Source organism: Pelobates fuscus, chromosome 1, assembly GCF_036172605.1.
Source record: "Pelobates fuscus isolate aPelFus1 chromosome 1, aPelFus1.pri, whole genome shotgun sequence".
In the NCBI taxonomy this organism is placed as follows: Eukaryota; Metazoa; Chordata; class Amphibia; order Anura; family Pelobatidae; genus Pelobates; species Pelobates fuscus.
The window spans coordinates 368,694,242-368,711,328 of NC_086317.1; the positions used below are offsets into that span (position 1 = coordinate 368,694,242).

The window sequence follows — 17,087 nt, forward strand, 5'->3', positions numbered from 1 at the left end:
GGATTTATATCTAAAAACAGCTTGTAAAACCATCATACATCTTGCTTGCAGCCTTTGCAAGCCTTCCCCTTCTAACCCTGCCAAGACTTTCTGTGGCTGTCAAATCACATATTGCCAAAGCAGCTCAATGAGAAGTCTTTGAAAAGCAGGTGTTCTAGGCAATTGATGCCTCTTGAGTCAAGTGCAAATAAGTTAACCAAGCTTGGAAGTATCAGGACAAGTTGTCTACTTGAAAAGCCAAGGGAGTGTAACCAGTATAATTTATTTAAATGTCTATTTCTATTGAAATCTGCACTATTTCCAACATGAAAAAATAGGACACACTCTTCACACATAACGCTTTTCAGTAAGCTAAAGTGCTTTAGGGGTCTGGAGTGTCCATTTAGTTCCTTGACATCATCTCATGCTTATGTGTCAAACTGTTTTGAACAGTTTGGCACTAACTGTGAGTCCTCCACCTCATTTGAGATTTCACTGCAGAAAAGTTCTCATTAGCAATATTAATTTTGTCTACGTTTTTCAAACTTCACCAGTTGAGAATGTCAGTTGATAGCTCCAAGCAACTGAATTCTGTCTAAAGACAATTGGAATTGATATTGCTAATAAAGAAGGGGAGATATATCTGCTTTAGCGATATCTCTAGTGAGGAGTAGTACCACAGATATACAAGGAACCCACTGTCATTATCGAATCATTTGAAAACAGTTTGACACATAAATGTGGGACAGTATTAGGAGACTCCTGCCACCATATTCACTACAGCAGGCTGTAGTGTTTACAGTGGTACGAGTGCTGCTTTAATTAAAATAAATAAATAAATGTTTTATGTGACAGATCCACACTATTTAACATGAGTACCATCCATGTCAGAATCATGTCAGGTAGGTAATTATAAACCATGCCTTAATTAATTAAATAATTTGATGCTCTTTTTTTAATGAAGTGACAGTACATGTTTTTCACTTTGTATGGGTAATTAATGAAATAACCTAAGGTATTTCACAAGAACTCTTCATTAGTAAGGCACATGTAAACTTGTAATCTTTGACGAAACAACGACATCCAAAGTGTTGAAATAACCCTACCTGTGGTATCGCTATCCATGTTGAAGTGCTCTCAACGTCATTCACAACTGCTCCTGTCAAAGTGCTCTGACATCCTACATTTCCATGGGCAACAGTCAGATTATCAGAGGTTGGCTTCAGATACATCACTTCTGAATGGGAAGAACTCAGGGGCAAGCTGGTTTGATAATCAAAATACATTGGTGATGTCACAAGTGATGGACTACTCACGACATTCATTGCATGCCTTTCTTCTACCTCACTCTGCACCAACATTATGTCATTTTTGTTGAGTTTTTTCTTTTTTCTTTTCACATACGGCGGTTCTGCTTTTCTGTTGTATAGGCCTAATTCTTTACTTTCCTTTTTGCACTTAACAATAATGGTGACCATTGCAGCAAGCAGTAAAATAGAAATGGTGATTAGAGTAATAATAACAGGTAAATAAACATCCCAGTCCTTGTGGTCTTCAGACAAACTTGTCTCTCCTTCTGGAAAACAGGCAGCATCTGTTTTTAATACGAGCTTTGCTATGGTTGAAAGTGATGGTTTTCCATTGTCTGTTACTTTGACAATCAGCTCTACTACAGGAGTGATATCCTCCCAATAGGGATTTAGAAGCCTTATCTCTCCGGTTACAGGATCTAGGTCAAAGAGATGGTCTTCATTCCCATGGAGAATTTCATATGTCAGTCGGCCACTTTCTCCAAAATCAATATCCATTGCTTTTACTGTGCTTACAATGTGTCCCATGCCAACATTTCGAGGTACATGGATCTCTGCTGTATCATTCTGCAATGTCGGCAAAACAATGACTGGTGCATTATTATTAACATCTAGTATAACCACTTTAACGGTTGTATTACTTTCTAAAGGAGGGAAACCTAAATCTTTTGCAAGAACTTTAAATTCAAAATATTTTGTAAGTTCATAATAGAAAGTCCTAAGAGCATAAATTGCTCCATTTGTGGGATTTACAGACACATAAGTGTACACCGAAACACCATCAATATATGATGGAAGGATTGAGTAAGAAACAGTACCATTCTGCCCTAAATCTGGATCATGTGCCAAGACAGTCGCTAAATACTCCCCAGGAATGTTGTTTGCTGAAACCTTCAACACATACATAGCTTTAGAGAAACGCGGTGGGTTGTCATTTTCATCCAAAATTTTTACAATGAAAGATATTGTGGAATTAAGAGGAGGGCTGCCATTATCTCTGGCAATTATGGTTACGTTGTATTCATCTTGTATCTCACGATCAAGGGGCCTGCTTGTTACAACAGTATAGAAATTGTCATAATTATCTTCAAGCTTGAAAGGTACGTTGCCAAGAACTCTGCACTGCAATTGTCCATTTTTCCCAGAGTCTTTATCAGTAACTCTGACTAATGCAATGACTGTATCAGGGAGAGAGGCCTCGCTAATTGCTCCTGGACGAACTGATACAAAACTAATTGATGGACTATTATCATTTTTGTCAGTAACCTTAACGGTTATTTTGCAGTGCACAGGTATAGGATTGGGCCCTTGATCTTCTGCCTGTACATCAATTTCAATGAGCCCATTTTCTTCATAATCTAAGTTGCCTTTTACTTGTATCAAACCACTTTTAGAGTCAATTGAGAAAAGTTCCCAGACTCGATCTGAAGCGTAGCCACTAAATGAGTACATAATTTCCCCATTCAAGCCTTCATCTGCATCGGTAGCATTAAGATCAATAATAACTTTACCTAAAGGTGAATTTTCTGCAATATCCACAGTATAAGATTTTGCTTCAAAAACTGGACTGTTGTCGTTGGAATCTATAACTTTGACATTTATTAGCATAGTGGCTGATTTGGGAGGATTACCTCCGTCAACAGCAATCAAAATGAGTTTGTGATGAGACTGCTCCTCTCTGTCTAGGGATTTTTGAATAACAAGTTCAGGAACTTTTGTACCATCACTTCTGGATTTTATATCCAAAGAAAACAAACTAGAATCACCCTGCATAATCATGTAATTTTTCAAGTCATTATCTCCTAAATCTGGATCTTGTGCTGTTGTCAGGGGAAACCGTGTTCCAGGTGATGCATTTTCTGAAATATCAATATCAATCTGCTCAGACGGAAAAGTAGGCGGATTATCATTAATGTCCAATATTTCCACTTTAATCATACATATCTCTTTATCATTCGCAAAAACCTCTAGGGAAATCAGACACTTAGGACTTTTGCGGCATAGTGTCTCCCGGTCAATGCGCTGTTTTGTGTACAACAGCCCATTATCCTGATCCACGCCCAGCAACTGTGGGGCAGAATTCTCCAACACTCTAAAATTAGTTTTCTTCCCTTTCTCTGGTAAGTCTAGGTGAGCGTCATTGTTAATATTGCCAATAACAGCCCTTGCTCCTCGTTCTTCTGAAATTGTATAATTTAATGTTCTTAAAGCTTGAGAAAGACCCCAAATGGAGTATACAAAATAAATAGAAAGGTACATCCCAGAGGACATTTGTTTGCACATTTGCTAATTTTGCAATTATAAGTAATGTCCCAAAACAAGAAAGAAAGGAAAAATAGTGATACTATAAAGATAAGTCGGTGTTAATTAGTTCGATATGAGGATAAAGTTGAGTGAGACTGTATTAGAAGATTGATTTCTGTTTCCAAGAAAATCACCCTTTCCTATCTCCAGAGCTATAAAAACAGCTGATAATTATCTTTTCCAGAGAAGATTAGACATACTTCAATCTGCTGTTCAACTTGGAAGCAGAGTGTGAATTATATTTTAAATAGGTCATTACATAAAACAATCAAGACGGCTAGCCTATTGACAGTGTCCAAAGCTGAATTAAAAGATGTCCAGTACTTTCAGTAGATCGTTATTAGTCAAAACCATGTTATAATCTTTAAAACAGCTTCTGAATTTAAACATCTAATCATAGATTGGCTGCCAGCTGTCGTCTAAAAGAAATTGTCTTTTTTTCTATTTTCCTTCACATTCTTTTTTTCTCAAGCAGATATTCATGAATATTAAATAATGCAGGGATTTGCAGATTATCTGGGAAAAATCCAAACTGCAAAGACCTATCAAAGTTGATCATCAATTGCAAAGTATTACAATCACAGCTTGGATTCAGTCATTTCACACTTGGGCTTTTTTTCAGTAAGGCCAGTAGCCACATCAGCTTACAACTGACAATTGTATTCAGTTGAATTCCAGTTTTCATTCTGTAGTCTGGAACAAATCAACGGGCAAACCATGGCTGGATGCACAGATTATAAAACGGAAAAAAGAATCACAGTTGAATAGAGAACAGTTGCTGCATTCATTGCAAGGTTTTCTCAATTGCTTTGCTTTCATTTTTGACGAACATTGCTGTCTTATCACTTCCTCCCTATAGTCTTCGGCACGCAATTGATTACGAAAAAAAACCAAAAAACAGAATTCAGAAAATCCAGATTTTCAAATGTTGATATGACTATACAATTATTGCTGTGCATGATATACATGAACATGCAATCAATAGCTACCGTGTCTCAATGGACTCCACATTAGAGCAGCTTCAGCAATGGTTGGTGCTTTTTCAAGATGATTATTCCCTAAATATATTAAGAATAATAATGTTTTCTCCTTTATTTTCCTTCACAGACGAACAGGTACAATGACAAACTATTTAGATCATTCGGCATTTTGAGAGCTTGCATACAAAAGAAGATCTGACTGTACCTACAGAGACTCTGCTGCATCGTTCTCAAAGCAATTAGCTGTGTATCTTACATAGTCTCCTTCACAGCTCGACATGCTGCTGTACAAAACCTAAACAATCTCTCTCTATGTATATGAATATGCATACATTTCCAGTCGTGAAGTAAAGGAGGATTGAATCGGTCTTACTTACACTAGTGTCCTTGCAACAGAGAGGCAGAGAATCTACAAAACACAGCTATCCAACAATCCAGGGGATTATTAATTCTCTTCAGCTTCTGAGCATGGAAATGCCAGTGAGCTCGTATGTAAAATAATAAGTCGTGTTCAGGATAAGAAACCCACGAGAGATAGGATTCCCGAATCAATGAAGATGTGTTGGTTTCTTTCCACAAGCCATTTTTTGTTTCTTTTTTGTTGTTGTTGTTGTTGTTCTTTAAATCCTAGAGACAACGCAGTTAATTCTGCAATCTGCTGCATCCTTTGTATTTGCCTCCGCTGGTACTTCAGTCGTTCAGTCACTGCCTTCAGTAGACTTTGCACTGCGATACATTAGATTTGTGTTATGAAAAAGCTTTGCAGCATATTGTAAGTTGCTCAAATTCAACAGTTTAGAGGTGTCTTAAATCCTGTGATCCTCCATTTGCCATACGCCAACCTTCACTCTCAGTTCTTCTCTTTGACTGACTTAATTTCTTCTTTTTCTTTCTTTCTTTTTTTTTTTCTTTTTCTTTTTTTTTCTAGTTTGAGAAAGTCCAAATTTAAAGATCAGCTTGTTACTGCCACCTACTGGCGTTCTCTTAACAATACAAAGGTTTCATTTTGTAGAACCTGTTTGATAATAACTTGCAAATTGTGTTAAATGTATTGCATGTTTAATTAGCTGCACACTGCCTGTTCACTGGATATAATTTATTTTACATTTCAGAGAGTTTAGATATGGTTTTAAAGTAAGATATATCAATGAAAGGTTCTAGCACTATACCTATGTAAATCTACTATTTTTCGATATTCTCATTTGGCAAGCTGCACGTATGAAAATATACATGAATAACGTGCGGAATATGGGTGAATTCGTATCCAGCTACCTAATGGTTAGCATGTGGATCAAGTGTGTGCCAAATATATGATGCCCCATATAGATATACACGATCAATACACGATTTTCTATTAGGTTTTCCTTGATCTCTATTTTAAAGCTAATTAAATTGCTCCACCATGGTAGTGATAGTTTGCTACCATGTAAGGGCCAGATATTTTCATTTCAAATAACATTTTACAATTTATTCTTCATTCGTCTCCAGCTACCCTTAAATCTAGTCCTGACTTTCATCGAAATCAACTGCATACAAGCCCTGAGCAGGGTTAGATCAATTTCAATTCCAAGGTTGCATCAACTGTTTAACCTCTTTAAAACTGAGTGGTAGTAGACCTATAATGCAGTGCAGATAAATACTCAGGTGGCCTTTCTGACAGTAGAACGTATGTATGTTTGCAGTCTGACCCTGCGTTGTGCTTTAAGATTTGGATTCTGGGGTTAGGAGAGAAAGCAATTAATTTTCTATCATAAAGTTTAATGTGCATGACCAAATCAGCCTCTTCTCCTTTCTTCTGTTTATTGATGCAGTGATTGTTTTAAAAGACAGAAATTTAATTTTCTAACACTTGCTATTAAATAAAAGATCTCTTGCCTATCAGAGATTTAGTGTATTCATTGGATTATTAATATAAAGTATTATTTTTAATAACTAAATTGCCTTTGAAAACCAGCGTCCTACATTTTGCACTCTATTTCCCATTTGGTTAATTCATAAAGAACAAATCTTTTATTTGACCATTACTGGAAAAATCTATTTACTCCAGCAAGATAAGAAACGTGGCTCATTTATATATAGTGCAAAATGTATTGTCATTTCCTTACATTATTTGTTTATTGAACATAGTACACAAAATGAAGTTCTTATGTTACTAAAATACAACACATATGACAATACATATTTAAATTATGTTATGTAACTGTACTGAATCTGGAACAATAGTGTTTTTGTATCATTATTTACACATTAAGATTAAACAATGTGACTGCTTCACAGCCACAGAGACAATAAATGGCTATAATATAGGCTTAAATTATTGCAAGTAAATATAATAGAACTTTGTCGTGTCCCTTGCAAGTGACAATACTACAACTAGCAATTGCAAAAAAAAAAAAAAAAGATAATTTATTTCCCTCAAACATACAAGTTTGTATTAGTATGTGTTTGGATAGATACCAAGTGGTATAAAGCCACAACACAATTCAGTCTTGCTGTTGTTCATAAAAATGACAGTTGTCAAAACCAATATCAACAAAATATTACACTAATGTAGAGTCACATCACTATAGCAAACATCTTATATTGCATTGATTATTAAAAAATAATTGACAAAATTTGAACAAACGGAAAATGTAATTTATATGCTTTGCTATACATATCTGTACCAATTGTATAGATCCAATTGTATTGTATTGTTTATGTGTATGTTTACACCTGTACTGTCAGTATAGAAAGGTACATTCCACTTGTGCCTGTGAAGTGGGCAATGTCCATGCTTTCATGATGCACTTGCTGTGAAGTGGGCAATACCTATGCTTTCATGATGCACTTGCTGTGAAGTGGGCAATGTCTGTGCTTCCATGTTGCACTTGCTGGGAAGTGGGCAATGCCTATGCTTTCATGATGCACTTGCTGGGAAGTGGTCAATGCCTATGCTTCCATGATGCACTTGCTGTGAAGTGGGCAATGCCTATGCTTTCATGATGCACTTGCTGTGACGTGGGCAATGCCTGTGCTTCTATGTTGCACTTGCTGGGAAGTGGGCAATGCCTATGCTTTCATGATGCACTTGCTGGGAAGTGGGCAATGCCTATGCTTCCATAATGCACTTGCTGTGAAGTGGGCAATGCCTATGCTTTCATGATGCACTTGCTGTGACGTGGGCAATGCCTGTGCTTCCATGATGCACTTGCTGTGAAGTGGGCAATGCCTATGCTTCCATGATGCACTTGCTGTGAAGTGGGCAATGCCTGTGCTTCCATGATGCACTTGCTGCAATCTAGTAATGCAAGTAGACTATCTAAAAAGAAATGTGTCATACATCCACTTATTGATGATATATCCATTTACTACAGCAAGACTGCAAAGCAGTTCATACCATATCATTATACGAGTTCTGTCCAGAAAGTATCTAGGCATTGTTAATATAACGAGAATGGTGTGAGCGACATTGATGTAACCTGACAACCAAGGAGAGTGAACTGGAATGCGCATGCATGAACAATGACGACTTTACTGTAATAGTCAGTGGGGGCGCTAGATGCTGTTGAGTGATCCTTTGTGCTGGCTGGCCATTGCATTCAAAATTACTAAGCGAGTAGTGCAAGGAATCTGCCTCAAATTTTGTGTTAAGCTCGAACATTCCGTGGAAACTATTACGATGATTCAGAAGGCTTTTTTTAGGGGTGATGCAATGAGTGCAGCGCAAATAAAATTACTCAGGTGGCTAAGCCTCCCTACAGCCCAGATTTGGCGCCCAGCGCCGAACCATAAGATAAAAATCACCTTTGCAAGGGAAGAGATTTCAGACCGTCAAAGAGATTCCGGTAAATATGACGAGGCAGCTGATGGCAATATCAACTAAGGAATTTATAGAGTGTTTTGAACAGTGGAAGAGATGCTGGGAGAACTGTGTAAGGTCCCAAGGTGTCTACTTTGAAGGGGGCTGTGGCATCCTTGGTACAATGTTTCTTGTATCTTGTAGCTTAATTTAATCTTAAATATCTCTATTATTCGTACTACATGGGTGGATACTTTCCCAACAGACCTCGTATACCATTAACACTGGAATTAAAACTTGGAGGTAAATAAAGATTGCTATTATGAATAGTTTTATAATATATCACTTTGGGGTATAAGGCAATGTATTTAACATAAACTTTAACAGATTTTCTTAATCTGGGGATAAAATGGCATGTGCTTCTAGTGATACATGACATTTGTCAGCTTGTAAGCTCCATTCTTCTGTGTGATACATGCATGATGTTCTGGTCGAGTGGCAATCTTTTACTGCTTCCTGAAGCAAGTGGTCATTTTTATATAGAACCAACAAAGGGCACTCTTACTAAAAACAATAATGTAAAATGTTTACCGTCTGCTGTTACTGGTTGGCTTGAGCATATGCTTATGCTGACAGCAACCACCCAACCTCATCAGCAGCAATAGGTCTATGAGCAGTTCTGAATGTTAAACGGCATGCACAATTCAAATATTAACTAAGGCAATTCATTAGTCTAATTAGTATGATATCACTGGTTCAAACAACACAAATATTTTATTACGAAATTATTTCAAATTACACTGTATGCATTTGATATAAAATATAAATAAAATGTGAGATCCAAATGTTACACTACTGATGGTAATTTGATACGAGCTATTGAGTAACTGGGAATGATAGAGACAACGCCCCCCAATTTTTTAGGAACTTTTAAATCTTAACTGTGTAGATTTACATTTTAAAAAAATCCTCTAAGTCCCCAGATAGCTATAAAAATGTATGGAAACTTCTATTCTCACATTTGTAGAAGTGACCAAAAAAACACTATTAAAAAATAATTTCTTTTGTATGTTTCTTTTCAATGGGAGATGAGGTTTCTCATTCCTACTTTGGACCAGACATTTTGTCAACCCAAGTAAAGGAGCGATAAAACAAGCAAGATATGGACCATCATTTTCAATATATCATAATACGTAGACAGATTTCCTTGGTATTTACCAATCATAAAAAAAAAATCTGTGTGTCAAGGAGATCTAGAAAATTGGTATTTCAAAAAACACCAGTTACCAACACCACTTTGACATTTGCACAGTGAAATCATATCAATTCACTAAAAGGCAGATTAATCTGCAATTGAAAAGTCATTAACCCAATGGTTGATTAATAGCAAAAGTGCTAATTTATTGGCCATTTATTTTTTGCAATTGTTATGATAATATTCCTTTCGTCTAGGATTTCTACTGCAGTCTATTCATATCACGCAACTGACAATATAGCAAATACAACATATCAAATGGAGATACCATCAGCCTGAAGCTGAAAAAGACCACGCCATAAACATTCAACAGTCCTTCCAGTAATATTTTACAATACAAATCAATCTTTATACACTAAGACTATTTCCATTGTCAAGTAACATAGGTAGTTATTCATGCACTTGTTTATTTATGTATCAAACGTGAAAAAAAAAACATTTTGCTAAATATTGTAGTGTTATTTTCTCCACTTTTTGAGTGAATTAAGGAAATTGTCATTCACTTCATCATACAATAACCTTGGGCTTTCCATTATTTTGGAATAAAAAATATATATGTTATAAGTTTCTACACAGAATATATATCTCTTAGAAGAAATAACTGGATTGTGTTAAGCAGGATTTAATAAAAAAAAAAATGAAATATTTGGTTTAGTATGTAGGTGTTTAGGGTGATTTACTGAGAATTTAGGTTTTCTGCAAACTGACTGTAGTGAAATATGATTCTGTCGGAAAAGTGGGTATAATTAAGAAACAGTTTGCAACTGTTGAATTAGAGAGAACAGATAGGGAGGGATATCACATTTTGAGCAAATAAAAAAATGAGCAAAACACTCTTAATTAGATTCCATTGCTAATTCAACACATTAATAATTACTGTTTAAATTAGAATCTATGATATTTATGGATTTCCTAAAAGTGCATTTTTTTTTTTTGGTCATTTTTCAGAAGAAAACAAATCTCGTAGGAAAGAAGGGATATTTCTGGATAGGGAAACACACAATGTCAATAAGAAACCTATCTCTCATTTATTAACAGTTTGAGTGCCAAACAGAAGGCACCCAAAGGTAGTTGTCCCATTACTGTGATATTAGTGTCTGCAGCAGAGGCAAAGTACAATCACGGGTTGATAAATATAGTGAATGACAGTGTTTACACATATAAGGAGGAACATCACTGGGGTAATATATCACCATCACAGCTATAAGTCTAAGGGGAAAGATCAATATCATCAATAAGTCACACGTCTCATACTGTAGATTCAATTATTATCAGGGAGGAAACCCAATGGTTAGGGTTTGACTTTATCACAAATAATATATATTTTTTTACATGTGTAAAAATTATGCCTAGCTGGTTTCTGTTGCATCTCAAACAGAATATCACACATCCCAAATTATCTTCATCATCTTAAGCACAGTGGTTAATGAAAAAGTGCTATATATAAAGCAAAACACCGTGTACTGATTTGACTCAAAATTTTTCTAAAATTAGACAGATGTTATTGGCTATTTCTTTTTATATTTTATTTTTTTATTTTTTGATGTACTGGTTGCATTCAGTATATTATACAAATGTGTGGTCAAGAATATCTAAAAATGAAAAACATAAGTAAATATGTAAAAACACAAATTAATTGGAAGAGAGAGACCTCACATTTTAAAATAAAATGAACATCCAAACTACATTTTTACATTTACCTGTGCAAATAAATATGAATACTTGGGATTCTGCTGCCAAGACGGAAATCTGGCATTTTAATTGAGATGTAAGATTGTTTAATCTCCTAAAGTATGCAAGTTTTCAAATCGATAGCTCTTAAGAGGTAGGAGAGGAGGAGGGTGAGCAGAGTAATATATTGTGCTATGATTTACATTGCATTGTTAAGATATGCATATTATCATGAGTGCTTATGAGTTATGTTCTCCTAATCATGCATTATCTGCTGTAGATACAAATTAAAGCTCCTTTATATATATATATATATATATATATATATATATATATATATATATACATATATATATATGTGTGTGAGAAAACGCAACACACATATATTTATCCCATACATACAAACGTACAAAAACAGCTCCTCGTGATTTGTCATGCTAAAGTGTCAAGAGAGGGCAGCTTAAAACAAGTTTACATTGTCAAAATTCTGTAATCGCATATCACTGCTTAATAAACAATTTCCATGGAAGATCAATACTGTTTGATGCACAAAAAGTGTTATTGTTATTATTATCATTTATTTTAATTAGGGATTGAAATGCATCTGGCACACATGTCAGACGTACGTTATCATTTTAATGCTATTATTGTGGTTCACGCTGGAGCATTACTTGCTCTGCTTGACATTTTAAATAACACCCACCAGTTGCAGAATGAAATAGAAAATATGGATAAAAAATGACAAGGCTTCTTTGATGCAACTCAGCATAGAAACGTACATAAAACAGGCTGACGTTTATTTTGTGCAGTGCTCTGTGATATGAAAAGCAGGCTAAATTTTGCAAAAAAAATACATTGTGTATAAACAATTTTATATAGAGTGCTACTGGGTTTTAAGTAAACCTGTAATACCGACTTCATTGCAAGCATCTCAGTGCTCTGAGGACCTACAACACACTCCACACCAAATCACTCTTGCTCTTTGAAGCACTGAGGTTATTAGGCTTGAATGCATCCATAAACACTGCAATTGAATTTTCATCTATGGGTATTTAAATGTGCAATGTACATCTCTTCTAAAAAGCACCATTCGCTCAGCATATCATACTTTGAAAGAGTTTATAAACTTTACCTTTTTAGCAAACACCCTCCATAAAGTCTACTACAAAAATTCTTACAAAGCAGTATACATTTAAAGGTGTTCGGAAATAGACACATTTCTGCTCAGATGTCATCTGCAGAAACAATTACTCACCCCTGAACACGAAGATCTAAGTTCAAAACAAAAAAATATCTTCAAGCCACAGCAACATAAAAATAAAGACATTTGCTTATAGGTTAATCATACAATGCTGCCCCCTTTAACTGGCCATACCTGAATTATAGACATCCGGTTGGAAGAAGTCTCGGTTGTATTGCTCACTGGTCCAGTAAAACTGTTGTGGCATCCAACATGGCCTTGAGGAACAGTCAGATTATTAGATGCAGGTTTCAGGTACATCACTTCTGAACGAGGAGAACTTAAGGGCAGCCTAGTCTGATAATCAAAATACATTGGTGAAGTAGCAAGTGATGGGCTACTAACAACATTCATGACATTCATTGCATTTCTCTCCTCCACTTCACTCTGAACCAACATAATGTCATTCTTGTTTATTTTTTTCTTCTTACTTTTTCCTAATTGAGGGTGACTGTATTCTGCAATTCTGCAGTTGTAAGTTCTGATTTCTTTATTTTCCCTCTTGCATTTGACAGCAATGGTAATCATTGCAGCCAGCAAAATTATAGAAATTGTGCTTAAAGTAACAATGAGAGGCAAGGACATATCCCATTGATGCTGTTTTCCATTTACTCTGGGTTCTCCTTCGGGTAGAGATCCTGTGTAAGATTTGATGATGAGTTTTGCCACTGCCGATAACTTTGGTTGACCATTATCGGTCACCCTGATGACAAGCTCTACAACTGGTGAAACGTCTTCCCAATAGGGATTAAGAGTTTTGATCTCGCCAGTCACTGGATCTATTTCAAACAGGTGTCCTTCATTCCCGTATGCAATTTCATAGGTCAGTTGACCGCTTTCTCCAAAATCACTGTCCATTGCCCTAACAGTGCTAACTACATAACCCACACCAACATTTCTTGGGACATGGATCTCTGCTGTATCATTTTCCAAGATAGGTAAGCAAATGACTGGTGCATTATCGTTAACATCCTCTACGTTCACTCTCACGGTAGTATTACTTTCTAAATGTGGGGATCCTGAATCTTTTGCCAGCACTTTAAATTCAAAATATTTTGTCTGTTCATAGTTAAAAGATCTAAGGGCATAAATAGCACCATTCGATGGGTTGATGGAAACAAAAGTGTAGATTGATACATCCCCAACATGTGATGGCAGTATGGAGTATGAGACACTGCCATTATATCCTAGATCTGGGTCTTGAGCTAAGACAGAACCTAAATACTCACCAGGAATATTATTCTCTTTAATCCTTAAAGCATTCAGAGGCTTATCAAACTGAGGAGGATTGTCATTCTCATCTAATATTTTAACAGTGAACGATTTGGTGGAGTTTAATGGGGGATTTCCATTATCTCTAGCAATTATGGTGACATTGTACTCACTTTCTTTTTCTCGATCCAAGGGTCTGTCTGTTACAACAGTGTAGAAATTGTCATAATTTTCTTCCAGCTTGAAAGGCACATTGCCTAGAACTCTACATTGTAGCTGACCATTTTTCCCTGAGTCCTTGTCAGTTACGCGGACTAAGGCAATAACTGTGCCAGGGGGTGCTGCCTCACTAATTGCTCCCTGCCGGACTGACACAAAGCCAATTGATGGGGCATTGTCGTTCTTGTCAATCACCTTAACAGTAACTTTGCAGTGTGCAGGGATTGGGTTTGGGCCTTGATCACGTGCTTGTACATCTATTTCTATAAGTCCATTTTCCTCATAGTCTAGATTACCACTTACTTGAATCAAGCCTGTTTTAGGATCAATAGAAAAAAGCTCTCTAATTCTATCTGGTGCATAGCCACTGAAGGAATAGACAACTTCACCATTGGACCCTTCATCTGCATCTGTGGCATTTAGGTCAATTACAACCCTGCCTAGTGGGGAGTTCTCTGGGATTTCTACCATATAAGATGGTGCCTCAAAAACAGGACTGTTGTCATTAGAATCAATGACTTTGACATTTATTTGCACTGTTGCCGATTTCTGAGGATCACCACCATCCAAGGCAGTGAGAATTAGTTTATGATGAGTTTGTTCTTCTCTATCCAGTGGGTTTTGAATAACTAGCTCTGGAAATTTTGTTCCATCACCTCTGGATTTCACGTCTAAAGAGAACAAACCGTAGTCATCTCTTGTGATCACATATGTCTTTAAACCATTTTCCCCAGAATCTGGATCATGAGCAGTAGTGAGTGGAAATCGCGTTCCAGGAGACGCATTTTCTGAAATATCAATATCAATCTGCTCAGAGGGAAAACTAGGAGCATTGTCATTAATGTCCCGGATATCAACTTTTATCATACATATTTCTTTGTCATTTGCAAAAACCTCCAGGGACAACTGGCATTTTGCACTTCTCCGGCAAAGATTCTCACGATCAATCCGTTGTTTAGTAAACAGGATCCCACTGTCCTGATCTACATCAATCAAATGTGGTGCAGAATTCTCCAGAACTCTGAAGTTTGCTTTCCTGCCCCTTTCAGGAACACCCAGCTTTGCATCTTTGCTGATATTGCCAATAACAGTTCCAGCTCCCTCCTCCTCGGGTACAGAATAATTTAAGTTTTTCAAAGTCAGGGCAGGAGCCCATAAAAAAAATAACAATAAAATGGAAAGGTACATCCCCAGATATATTTGGAAAGATTTGCCTGTTTGCTTCACTCCTCCTCTCACTCCTATGAACCTGTTGATTTAAAAACACCTGCAGTTAGATAGGCAGCAAATGGAGCATGGCAGCAAAGACTGGCAGGGTTAAATCAGTGCTTGTTTTCTACTGCAAAAACAATTCTTCACAAGCACGTCTGTCCTAGTAGTCCTTTATAAATATTAATTGGAAAAGACAATTTAATTTAAATAGCTTTTAAAGCAGAAACATAGATGTTCTCTAAAGCTACACATCAAGGTTGCAATATACTTTTCTTATACAGCATGCTTATAATCTGCTCATTAAACCCATGAACCAATTTCAATTCTCAATTACAAGAGGCACAATATGCACACACAAAAATGACTGGAAAATAGAATTCATTTGAAATGAAAAAATAACCTTGTTTTAAGATTACACTGACATCATGGAGAAAACAATTATTGTGTGTGTGCAATAAACAAAATATGGGATTGGGGGGTGGGGGGCTAATCAATTTATTTATGAACAATGTATCAATATCTTTAAAGAATAACACAACAACAAAATCCAATTCACATCTTGCTTTCAGTCACTCCACAAGGCAGGGTCTATTTCCAGGAAAGCATCTAACTGCATTGGCTTACAAGCACCAGTGTTCAGTTCATTTTCACTTCCCATACCATAAAGAAGATCAAATCAACAGGCAAAGCATGGATGGGTGCACAATTGGAGAGGAGAAAAAAAAAACAATTTACAGGGGAGGGGGGGGGGGGAATAATGCAGTTGATGCTTTTAAAAAGGATCCTTGAAATGAAACACATAGGGGAAAAAAAAAAGAAAATGATTAATGACAAACCAAACTGATCCCAGCGACCTAAATATGCTCCAGACATACACATTCACACGCAAAACCACAGCAATCATATTGGAAGATACATTTGTAGTCTGTGCATGTTTTTTTTGTTGTTGGTTTTTTTTTCAGTATGATCTGTAGTATTCTCTACTGAAAGTAATTATCAAGCAAACTGCATTTATAAAATGTCTATTTTCATCGCGGATCCTTAACATGTGAATGACACATACAGAATACAGATGCTTTAATAGCTGCATGAGTCAGATGCAAGAACAGATAAAATGCAGAATCTAAAGACTGCTAACTTACTACACTTATTTTAGTATTTTTTTTTTATTATTTTTTCTGGAGCATTTTTACAATCTGTTATAGCGCTGGACATGACTGCAGTGAGTATAGAAGGGAAGGGAGAACATATTGTGGCTTACCTATAGCAGAGCTCAGGGATCCTGGACCTACAGATCAAGGCTGTACATGGGGCTGGAAGATCTCTGCTTTCTCATATCCACAGACTGAACAACCAGCGGCAAACATGCAAGCCACACAACAAGATCCACATAAAAACAGCAGCAACATCAGTAGCTCCAGATCAGTTCCAAAGTGACCCCCTCATTTCTGCTTCCTCAAACTATTAAAGGCGATTGTAGAATGGGTGACAGCCTGGCATTTCCCCCCCTCCCTCTGCTGGCTCATAGCAGCTCGGAAGAAGAATTATTTCTCCAGAGTGTTCTTGGATTAGAAACAGACAACACAAACACATCCATTCGAATTTTGCAAGACTTTGTACAATTCAACAGTTGAGTGGTAGCTCTAATCCCTTATATCCTCCTGCATTGTCTTCACTCAAACCTTAGCTCCGGATAGCTCTTTTCAGACTGACTCAATTCACCTCACGCTGCTGCTTAAACATTGACACTGTTCTATTGCCAGCCAATGGCTACTTGCAGTGGGGACCCTCCTATTGCAGAGCTTTCCAATAGCTGCTGAAGGGATGGTTTGATGGGCGTCCTCAGCCTGTGAATGCTTTGTGTCATTGATTAGATCAGTTAGGTCTGACACAGTAACAATGTTAGAAGGGCTGCTTGTAAAAT

The 17,087-nt window shown here is 36.6% G+C and overlaps 1 protein-coding gene across 6 annotated transcripts in view; it reads right to left on the reverse strand.

Moving 5' to 3' along the window:
• PCDH17 (protocadherin 17) overlaps positions 1 to 16,853 on the reverse strand; it is a 216,830-nt gene extending 199,977 nt beyond the window's left edge. For 2 of the 6 annotated variants that reach the window (XM_063425949.1, XM_063425947.1), the window contains exons 1-2: positions 16,425 to 16,853; positions 12,656 to 15,200 (exon numbers count right to left, since the gene is read on the reverse strand). In XM_063425949.1, coding sequence (XP_063282019.1) covers positions 12,656 to 15,139 — 2,484 coding nt within the window. In that variant the 5' untranslated portion in view covers positions 15,140 to 15,200; positions 16,425 to 16,853. Of the gene's footprint in view, positions 1 to 1,085; positions 4,528 to 12,655; positions 15,201 to 16,424 lie in introns of those variants that run through there. The other 4 variants (XM_063425948.1, XM_063425946.1, XM_063425950.1 and 1 more) reach the window with 4 other exon arrangements.
• Positions 16,854 to 17,087: the final 234 nt, after the last annotated feature.